The 11,509-nt window shown below is 33.4% G+C and overlaps 2 protein-coding genes across 2 annotated transcripts; both read left to right on the forward strand.

Moving 5' to 3' along the window:
- On the forward strand, positions 1-714 carry TRIADDRAFT_19428 (uncharacterized protein; the record flags this gene model as incomplete). The annotated part of the gene is made up of 1 exon (XM_002107932.1): positions 1-714. A coding segment is annotated over one exon (714 nt), but the record flags the coding sequence as incomplete, so codon positions are not given.
- Positions 715-1,230: 516 nt separating this feature from the next.
- On the forward strand, positions 1,231-3,386 carry TRIADDRAFT_3589 (uncharacterized protein; the record flags this gene model as incomplete). The annotated part of the gene is made up of 3 exons (XM_002107933.1): positions 1,231-1,420; positions 1,801-2,010; positions 3,085-3,386. Coding segments are annotated over 3 exons (702 nt in total), but the record flags the coding sequence as incomplete, so codon positions are not given.
- Between the last annotated feature and the right edge of the window lie 8,123 nt (positions 3,387-11,509).

Raw genomic sequence — 11,509 nt, forward strand, 5'->3', positions numbered from 1 at the left:
ATGGTATTATCGACTTTACCTTATGAATACGATTGCTTGGCTGCATTAAAACAGGTATTACCTGAAGCAAGTTATATTGAAGTTAATCCTCTCCCGGTGGATGTGGGAATGCAAATTATTGATGACTGGTTATCATCTGCATCACGTACAGTTAGTCAACAACAGCGAGAAATTATGACTGTCGCAGCTAAACAATGTAGTTTACCGTTATACCTCAAACTAGTATTTGATCAAGCTCGGCGTTGGTATTCCTATCACACTATAACATCAGCAGATCTACCTGTTACTATACCAACAGTTATATCGCTATTATTTGATAAGTTAGAAAGACAGCATGGTAAAATGTTAGTTTCGCGTGCACTATCTTATATTACTGCATCGCCATCAGGTGTAGCTGAATCAGAGTTGGAAGATTTACTGTCATGCGATGATGTTGTCCTCCAAGACGTTTATCAATACTGGCTACCACCTGTTCGTCGTATACCTCCATTACTTTGGACAAGGATTCGAAGTGAAATTGATGAATATCTTGTTGAACGTGAAACTGATAATAATCGCGTTATATACTGGTATCATCGGCAGTTTATTGAAGTTGCTCGTGCACGTTACCTCCATAATGAAGGTGTGGTGCGAGAAATTCATAGCTTATGTGCTGATTACTATCTTGGAACATGGGCTAATCAAGAGAAACCTTTTAAATATACTGATAAACAAGTTAAAATGTTTAAATTAGATAGTGAAAATGGAAAAGCAGACAGGAAGGTACCTAGTCAACCGTTGATATTTGAATTGGATGGAGATATGGCCGGCCAAGGTGGCCGAGTTAGGTATAATTTGCGAAAAATGAATGAACTTCCGTATCATTTAATTAAAGCTGGGCGATTGGAAGAAAGTAAAGAATTTGTTTATTGTTCATTTAACTGGTTACTAACGAAATTAAATGCAACATCAATTCAAGAATTGTTAAATGATTTTACTATGGCACTGGATGCATTACCTGAAGAAGATAAAGAAATCAAATTAGTTTACCAAGCTATTCGTTTGTCAGCTTCAACTGTGATCACGGATCCACGCACCTTAGCCGCTGAATTAGTAGGCCAACTATCCGATCGAAGCTCGGGGGATGATTGCCAATACCTTGCTAAACTTGTTCAACAAGCAGCAGAATATGGCCAATATAATTACCCTCTCATGCCAATTCGATCATGTTTAAATATTTCGGGAGAGATTTTACAAGCTACCCTTGAAGGCCATACCGAAAAAGTCTGCTCCCTTGCTATTTCGCATAACGGATTATTTCTGGCGTCGGGCTCTGAAGATAATACAGTTAAAGTATGGAATATTGCATCTGGGAATCTAATGCATACTTTAACCGGTCATCATGAATATGTGTATGGATTAGCTATTACTGCAGACAATCGTATGATTGTTTCCTATACATATATTTGGGAATATGGAAAGAAAAGTCCTATTATCGTTTGGAGTTTAGAGTCTGGTGATCGACTAATGACTCTACGAGGGCATACCAAAGGTAAATGTCGGCTAGTGTTGACCAACAATTGCAAGTATGCTGTATCAGGTTGCAGAATCATGGGCAGATTACGAAAAGTTTTACCTCCTCGAAAGAAAGTAAAGTCCGATAGCGAAGAAGAAGATGAAGATGAAGATGATGAGATGATGATGATGATGATGATACCGAAGGAAACAAGAAAAGTAAAAACAATAAAGATGAAGACAGACCTACTCATGACTATGTTATACAAGACATAGATGACGGTGACGATTCTGCTGATGATGGAGAAGAAGTCGATAGCGATGACGAAGATGAAAATAGTAATTGGTATGCAGTACTTGTATGGAGCTTAGAAAGTGGAAAATTAATTAGATATATGGATGGCCATACCAAAGAAATCACTGCAGTAGCTGTGGATTCTTCTAGTACATTTGCTATATCAAGTTCCAGAGATAAAACAGCTCGTATTTGGGATTTAAATCATTACTATTGTCTGCGTGTATTAAAAGAAACTAATGGAGGCTGTCCTTTAGCTGAACTAGCTATATCTCCTGATAACTCCTTAGTTTTCATAGAAGGATTATGGCTTGGTCTCTACGATATCGCATCAGGGAAACATTTGCATAAAATGGAGGACCCAGAGTATTCCTCTTCAGTTTATATGGCTGAAATTAGTCCTGATGGCAAGTTAGTTGGGACTGCAACTTCTGGCAATGATGTTAAGTTCTTCAATGTGGCTAGTGGCGAATTCGTTTTCCGAATCAACGGCGATGATCGACAATATCGTCAAGGAATGGCATATTTTACAGCAGACAGCCAATACGTTATAGCCTCACTTGGCAATGATAAATTATCAGTTATTGATATTGCAAAAAGAGAAGTTCTTGCTGAATTTAAAGGGCATACTCGAGAAATTAACGATTTAAAAATTTTCCGCGGTCGCGGGCAGCCATTTGCTGTCACTGCTTCAACTGATGAAACGATAAAAGTTTGGAATTTATCCGACCTGAGTTCTCTCTCTAATAAAAGCAGCGGAGATGCTGAACAAGTTGAGTACCATACTGATTATATTACATCAGTCCAAGTTACGCATGATAATCGCTATTACATTACAAGTAGCAAGGATAATACTACTAAGAAGTGGGATATGGAAACTGGAAAATTAGTTAAATCACTATCGGTAAAGCATGGACCACTAGGCTATATTCATGAGACAAAGGCTAGCCAATATAGGCAAGGAATTGCATTTCCATCTCGGAAAACATTGCGTTATACCGTTGATATTGAAAAACTTGAGGTAATTGATGAAACTAGGATGCCATTTCGAGCGGTGGATTGTGCTGCTATATCGGATGATGGCCAATATATCATTACATTATTAAGTGACAGGACTTTAATAATTTACACATCTGATTTCAGTACAATTGCTCAACATAAGCATTGTTATGCTACTGATATTATCCTTTTAAAATCGAACTACTTCCTAACTATATTTCGAACCCAAATGTACGATCGATCCGGTTCTAATAAAGAAATTAAGGTGTGGAATGCTTGTAATGGTCAATGTATAGCAAAATTAAGTGGCCATGAACGTAATATTTGGTGTCTAGCAGTAACTGAGGATGAGAAATATGCTGTTTCTGGTGCTTGGGATAAAACTTTAATTGTGTGGGAATTAGCGACTTTCGAGATCTATGGTAAAATGGTTGGGCATACTGACATCGTAAAATCGCTACAGTTGTCGAAGAATAAATATTTGGCTGCTAGCGGCGCTAGTGATAATACTGTTCGATTATGGGATTTTTCTACACCACAATGTCAACTGATTTATACTTTGGAAGGCCATACAGCAACCATTGATCGCCTAGCCTTTCTGATGGAAGATCACTATTTGATGTCAATATCATCGGAAGAAAATCTTGTTAAAATTTGGAATCCTAAGCAAGGCCAACTTGTCGCCAATTTTTATTCACATGCCAAGATTGTTAATTTTGCTATAGCAGAAAAGAAAAATATGCTTATTGCAGCTACAGCAGATGGAAGAGTTATGCCATTGAAGATTAATAAGCTACTGCAACCCCAGTCTACTGAGAGTGTTACTCCACAAACACAAAATGTAAGCAAGAGAAAAAATTTCTTATAGTGTCCTTATTGTCGGTTTATTACGCTTTTTCTTAATTAGTAATTAATACAGAAAAAGTGTTTAGCATCTAAAAGTTATGTTATTTATTCCGAAATACGATGAATTGAGAGCTTTCGATCATCCGTTACCAATATAAAGTAGCTTACGATAAAGTACTAATTCCCCGATGTAACTTTAATAAATCCTTTGATAACATTATTATAACTCTGTTCAATTCAGTCCTTATTGAACATCAGAAAAAAGTCTAAGTTGAAAAGCATTTCTATCTGAGCAAATACTTCTGAAAAGGATTATTTGGTAGACTTTGTAACTATTATAAATATTTATCTGCAATTAATAGAGTAGTCTTTTGCCGTAAAATGCGCATAAAATTGAAATACGGATTTACTCGCTTCTTCGAGTAAAATCCACTATATAAATTATTAGCGATTACAGCTAACCAACTTATTGCTGTCATTAAAATTTCAGATCAAAGAGGAAAATTCTCCGCAGTATGAGCAACAAGCTGTGAATCAAAGTCAGCAAGAATCGCCTCAGCAGTCATATGAGCAAAATCCTCAGCAATATTCGAGTGTCGCAAGATTTGAAGGACGAAATGTTAATGCTGGTTCCACATGCTGCGTAGTAATGTAACAAATATCGAAACTAAAAATATTCAAATTGTGCAGAATCATTTATTGCGACGGGAAATGCTTATTGAAATTTAGAGTCACATTTGAACAATTGTCGATTCTTAAAAAATTAAGCTGCATAACACTACCGTTCAAGTTGAACTTCTTCTTGCTACCATAAGGGTATCTGTAATGAAGGAGATATTATTCCGTTTAGTAAAAGGATACTGATATCATGACAATAGTATGCTATCAGTTATGGTAATAAAGGCTATTATTTGCATTCGAAAGCGGATGGACCTATATACGTAGTACAATACGTTCTATTTAGTTAAAATCAAAAGTTATTACATAGTAAAATTTATCTTAATTACAATTTTGAAATTTAGTTCGCGAAAGAAATACCTTCATTGCTCTTTAATCGCTTTTAATCATTGACATAATCTATCCAACGGCTTGTTCCAAATATTGAGGAATGAAGAAATAGAAATACAAAATCTTTTATTCTTAATTCATCTAGCTAGAGAAATTAGCAACTTGCAATAAAGTCATATTTGCTAATAAAATAGATGTATTACCGGTTTTAAAATTTTTATCTAATCTTGCAAATAAAGCACTATTGGTAGTTACGAAATAGAAAGATTATCTCAGACCACTTTCTTCACAGATACCCCGTAAATCTAATCTCTCTCTATTTGAATGTAGACTAATTCTCACCATAATAGCTAGCCATATATTATTCGCTACTACTATAATACTGTTACGGAGCCATGCTCCGAAATATTAATTGCTATGTTAATTAAAATATCTCATTTAAATTATTGTTTGCTCCAGTAGCTTATTAGATATTAATGTTTATTAATAAGTTTTTGTTCAATATTGTTGACGTGTCGGAGCTAGCACGCTTAGTCTGTAAACCTTAATTAATAACACCTTAAGTGTAAGATCAATTACTTTGCAGAGCCTTGAGGCTCTAGTTGCTATACTAGGATATGTGTACTGAACACTGTACAGTGTACGCCGCTATTTCAAGAATATTCACAAGTGTACCATCGGCGAGACTATAAAAAGCGGAGCACTGGCTTAGCTTCTCAGTTCCAGTTAGTCATTTGCAGGATCTTTTGACTATTATTGCTAAGAATATTCTTACGTTTTTCTTTAGTACATTTTACGACTAAGGTTAACGAAAATAAAGTATAGTATTTAAACCTATTACTAAATAGTAGCTTTTTGTGTAGCTGAGAGTTAGTTCACCTACGATAGGTCCCTAAGTTAGTTGGGAACACAAGTACTAGTGAAGATAGTGTTTAAGACCCGGTTTCTTGTTACAAAGGAAAATTGTAACAAATACCTAAGAATTATAATACGCTGATAATTTCTAAGAACGCAGCAACATAGCTAAGGATCAAGTAGAAAGGCTAGTATGTTAGTAATGCTATTTGCTTAAAAATCGTGAGAGAAAACCCTATCATAAGTCAATTACAGCTTCATTTCTAACGGATAGCCTTGCAGTTTGTCTGATGCCTTGATTAATTGCCTAAGCTACATTAATAGTATAACCATTCATTAATATCGTACTCTTTATTCAAAAATCTTGAAATCGTTATTATTAAACACTCCAACAATAATTACGCGTATAGCTTTATCACCAGCTGATAGTCCACCAAATAATCATATACAGTCGATCATCAATGCTTCTATATTATTCCCTAGATAATTTCACGCTCGTTGTTCAAAAATATCACCATTTAAATGACTTTTAGATCAGAATTGGTCCTCGATATACGTTAGAAATGGTCATTATCAATCATCTAACGTAGTTAGCCACATAGTACAGTAATTTAGGCATTTATTTACTTAGGATATTCAAGAAATGGAAAAATTTACTGCTGGACATGTAATGTACAGTATTAAGATTGTAGTATGCTTGTGGCATCTACTTAATATAGACATTTTAATTCGTCCTTAAACAGAGATGCCTTTACAGTCTTATCGCACTGTAGACAAATTTTATTTGTCATGCTTCGTTATTTATAGCACTTACAGTCCTCGCCGTTTTCTATAATTATTTGCTATAGCATAGGCTATTATGGATATGTTGTATCCAATTCTATAATCTCGTTCTCTGCAAGCATCCTACCTCTAAAGCTATAAATGCTAGCAATTTCTGCCTCTGATTCAGTTAGTTGCAATATAGTCACATTGTAGACTATTCTCGCTAAACTGCACGTTAGCTTGCTTATAGGCTGCTCTACGACAAATGCCACACATTTGGAGTTTGTAATAATGAAGCTATTTTTACACATGGCGCATTTGTATAAATCTTCAAACGGCTACTAAATCTACTTACGCTGAATTATCGAACCACTTAGGAATACATTGCTACATTAAAATTTAAAGTAAAATCTAGACTCTACAGCTATCCAATAGATGTGTAGGTGGATTATAAGTTAAAGGTTGAGTACATACAATTGAGAGGTGTTCGGTAAATAATCAACAATTTCTTGAACTTTTTCAATAGTTTTCATTTTTCAGCATCATATTAGATCATCATTGCTCATCTATGGTTTATAACTTGCTTTCCCAGATGACAATATATGCAATAAGCTGTGCTTGTATATGGTCTTATCTATCTGTATTATTTGGCTACAAGTAGATAATTCATAAAACAACTCAATAAAGTTTGCTTTAGTTCAATAGTTCTTGCAACTAAGCTAACAGCTTGAACCCTAAAATTTCTAAGTTCTTTACCCTCTTTATTATATAATAACTATAATGTAACGGAATAACACTTTCTTAAATCCTATATAGGAAACTTCTCTAAATGGAATAATTTGCTTCTCAGCTTTGTAATGTTACTCTAGATTGTGTTGCTGAAGTAGATCGGCTCTCGAGGCAAAATCCGGGCAAAAATAAGTTCATGCAAATTTTATACTGAAGGAAGTCAAACTCCAAGATTTTTCAATAATGTACGGATTGATATCGCATTAATGTAACTAGCTTGCGACCTGAAGTATTCAATACGATTCTTACAAACTTTGGATATTTAATTAAAGCCTGTGATTGCTTCAATAGCTGACATTATATAACCGTATTTCATTCTAGTTCGATATTTTACCTACAAATGCATACGATAATTACCGAATTTTCGTATGAAAGTCCTTTTATTAGTATTACACTATAAAATATTGGAAATATAAGTTTAGATTATTATACGTATACTCCTCCGTTTACGGAGATAAAGTGTGAATTTAGTTAATCTTATAAATACATGTGAGCCAAGTTTCTGGAATTGGATCAATTTTAGTTATCGATCAACATCATCTACACTTTTACCGTGTTGGTCCTTATACAACTATATTGGAATAGTATCAGAACGCACAGTATGTAATCATTGCATTGTGATTATATAGTGACTATATAAGATTCAAGGATTGGCATTTCTTATGGATATTCATTATTTACTTTAGCGACTTCTACGTTCTCGTTGTTGTAATCTTGTGCGTTGCTGAAGGTAAACATTGACCATTACTTCAATATATATCGGCACATGTTGTTTTATAGCAACGGTACTTACTAATGAATTGTAAATAAATATGTCTTGCAATGCAAGTCTATACAGTATTATTATCAGTCTTACGATTCCATCGAATAGTTTTCATGCTATAGTTCAAGTTAGGGTACTGCTGATGAGTATGATAATCCCAACAGTGGTACTGTAAATATTTTTACGCTGGTTTATGTTTGATCTACTCGATATTTTGTTAGTAGACTGCTAATATTTTTATTGCCATCGATGCACTGAAGATAAAGTTAAAGAAAGACTTTGCTTGATTTATTGTGATTTTCTACTCGAGAATCCTGATCGTCGCGTTTCGACAGCTTTTCACATCGCTATTTTTACTGTTATATTAATACATGTAAAACAACCCAACCTTTAAAAAATTAGTAGATATGATGGACAATCTTTTACAATTTAAATTAGCTCCGATTATAATGCTACTACCCTTAGCGGGAGGGGAAATTAGCCAACGAGTCTGGAAAATTTTCTTAAATTTTATACTGAGTATATAGTGCCATTAGAAATTGACGGTAAATTTTAAGGATACTATCATATAAATTGCTCGCTAATCTATTAAATTAGCTAGCAATTTGTGCGTCTTAATACGTCAATAAAGCAAAATAATTCTCTTTACGATCTTAAATTTATCCTTTGGACGCTTGAGTTAACTATAGAAATTATAGATTTAAGTTCGGTTAGATGAAAATACTGTAAAATACCTATGTGATGGATCAAACGGTCGGAATATTCATAGATAATACATACATTAAGTACGATACTATATCATCGTATGCATCAAAATTGGGGTGACAAAACACAAGTCATCACTGGTTTTCTTTTTTTGTAAAAATAGAAACATATTAAATTGATTCATGATGATGCTAGATGGAAATTCAAGTGTACAGTATACTTACAGTATATGGGTAAAAATCAATTACATTGGGCAATAATATTGGTCAGAGCTGATTTCATACGACTAGATGGAAAAATTGAAATGATGAAATTTAGGTACAGGGGAAAATTCATCGGAGATCAGCTAAACTATGCGAAAGATATCCAGTTATGCTATATTATTATTTCTGTGAAGTAACCCAGCTCAGAGAGGAGGTAAGGGTGTTGAAAATTTGGATTATTTAAGTATGAAGGTCGTTTCACATCTGGTAAATAGACATAATGCGTCATACGACTTGAAGTTGGTAGATTTACCTTAGTCTGGATAATGATGATCCATTCGCATAATAGTCATGATTAAGTTAGTCAATTGCAAACATATGGTCCGAGGTGATTCATATGTTAAAAAAATTACACTGAGTCATGCACTAGGCTTTTTTCTAACGTCAGTTATTGTGGCAGACAATGCGACAAGACTGTCTAGTGCTAGTTTAATCAGTAATGTATGAAATTGGGAAGTATTCCTAAATGACGATGAATCAAATTTAGCTGCAGGAAAACGGTTACATCAACTCAATAAATTCTATTCTGGTTTATTAACTTACCATTGACGTCGATTTAAGTTATCTGGAGAACGCAAACTGTTAATCTTATGTTAATGAAATAGACAAAGTGGTTTATAACAAATTAAAAAAAGCAGACCGGTACTGTTATTATCAGAACATTTTGAAAATTGGCTTAGTGAATATCCATTCGAAGGGTGGAGTGGTGCTATTATAAGTAAGGAGAAATTACTTTCAAGAAGGCTATACCCAAGTCAGTGCGATATTTACGGTAAGTAAAATACTCTAAGTAGATCTTATTTTGTTGAAGGCATGGAAAGAAGATTTATTTAAATTGAAAGAGATAAACGACAAAATCAATAACCCCACAGTTATGCTTGTTGTAAATGTAATACATAAGAGTGAACGCATTTGGTTAACTAAATTCTCCTAACTACACTAGATCATCATTAATTTCTGACCATCGTAAAATACTGTTTAAGATATGATTTGTACTTTTAGTATCGAGCAATATCTGCTGCAACAAAGTTTAAAAATCATTCTTAATAAAATAGAATAAACTTGGCAGATTATGATTATCAAGGCCAATACTCTATTTGATATTGCAGTTACGTAAATAAGTACGTATTAGTGCGTGTTAAATTGAATGTAAATTAATAAGCTTTCTATGATCTAGTTTAAAAACCAGTGCTGAATCTAGTGTACTAAATCAAAGGCATGCAAGAATAAAAGTTAAATTAGAGTACGCTATCAGATTTTTGCATTTATCATTGAATTAAGAATAGCACTTTGTTAGAGGTTCGGATATATCAATTATCGGCTAGTAGACTATTTCTGAAATCAGTTTATCCATATCTAGTTCTTAAAAATTTACTCGATATTCAATTAAAAACATATACGCGTGAGTGATTCACTATTGAATGTTATAAAATTTATTCAACTCTTTCTTACCTTAAATATCGTACTTTACACTTTATGACTACCTTATTATGCGGACCTCTATACAAGTATTACTATAATGAATAAATCATTTAATTCTGTTGAAATAGATCGAATATTTATACCACTAGTATATTTAGTAATTTCAATTGGTGCACAGTATTGATAAAAGGATGTTCTATGTAATTATGATAACGTGAATTAAGCTTTTAGTCTTTCACTGTACTACAGATAGTGGCCAAATGTAAAATACGTATGAAAACACCAAAATCTAAACGCATAAGCGGATTTAAAGATTACTAAACTGGTCTGATTAATAGATTTTCTACAAACGAGTATCTTTCTACCACAAGCAATGAGGCGTTTTCTTAGTAAATATTAGCCGACGACATATTTGAAAATATTGTTCGAAACAGCCTTGTAAAATTGGCTGTTCTGAAAATGTTTACGTTGTTAAAAGACGCGTTAGGAGTAGAAAGAGAATTAAAAGCTGAAATAGTAGGTAGATTATTAATAGAAATACCTGCTCGTATAATTTTTAGTCGAGAAAAATAAGATTAACTAGAATAGAAGGCGAAATGTCGTACGTTTAAAATAAGTTAAGGTGTAGGCAATTATCCATTTGGCGATACAGATACTTCATCGTTAAGCCTAGTTTAAGTTTAGACTAGCTCAATATTGATCCAACTATTCGTACATAAAAAGGCTAACATATAACTCCGCATTCATTTCTAAAATTCTCTTAAACAGTTTTCCAATACGGAATAACTGATGTTGCATGACCGATTTGCAATGAACTTAGGTTACTTTTAATATCAGTAAACTCAAACGTTAGATGAAATCTACTATTAAAAAGAAAGTAATTAAATATAGCTAGTGAAATATCTGATAGTCAACATTTAATATATTTCTTTGATCATCCCTTTAAAATCGAATGACTACTGTTAAGCGCTAGATATTGAAATACATTTCATCGACTGTTCCTTCTTCACACCCTTTAAACCGTAATGATCAAATTAATCTATAGACTGCGATAATTTTGAATTTAATGGGTCTTTTATATTAGAATTGACTCTTTGAAAATTAGAAAATTTATATTAGTACATGAATTATGGGCATTTGCCATTTTTTATGATATCTTTCAAAGGTTTAGGACAAGTTTGAAGAACCTAAAGTAGGTTTACTTTTTTGCTAAGGACGCCCAATTTCAGGGAATGTACTATTAAAATTGAATAATTAAAAATTTGTAGTATTCGATAGTATAGACTACTGATATTTCCCTCTATC

Source organism: Trichoplax adhaerens, genomic scaffold (genome assembly GCF_000150275.1).
Source record: "Trichoplax adhaerens TRIADscaffold_1 genomic scaffold, whole genome shotgun sequence".
Lineage (NCBI taxonomy): Eukaryota > Metazoa > Placozoa > Uniplacotomia > Trichoplacea > Trichoplacidae > Trichoplax > Trichoplax adhaerens.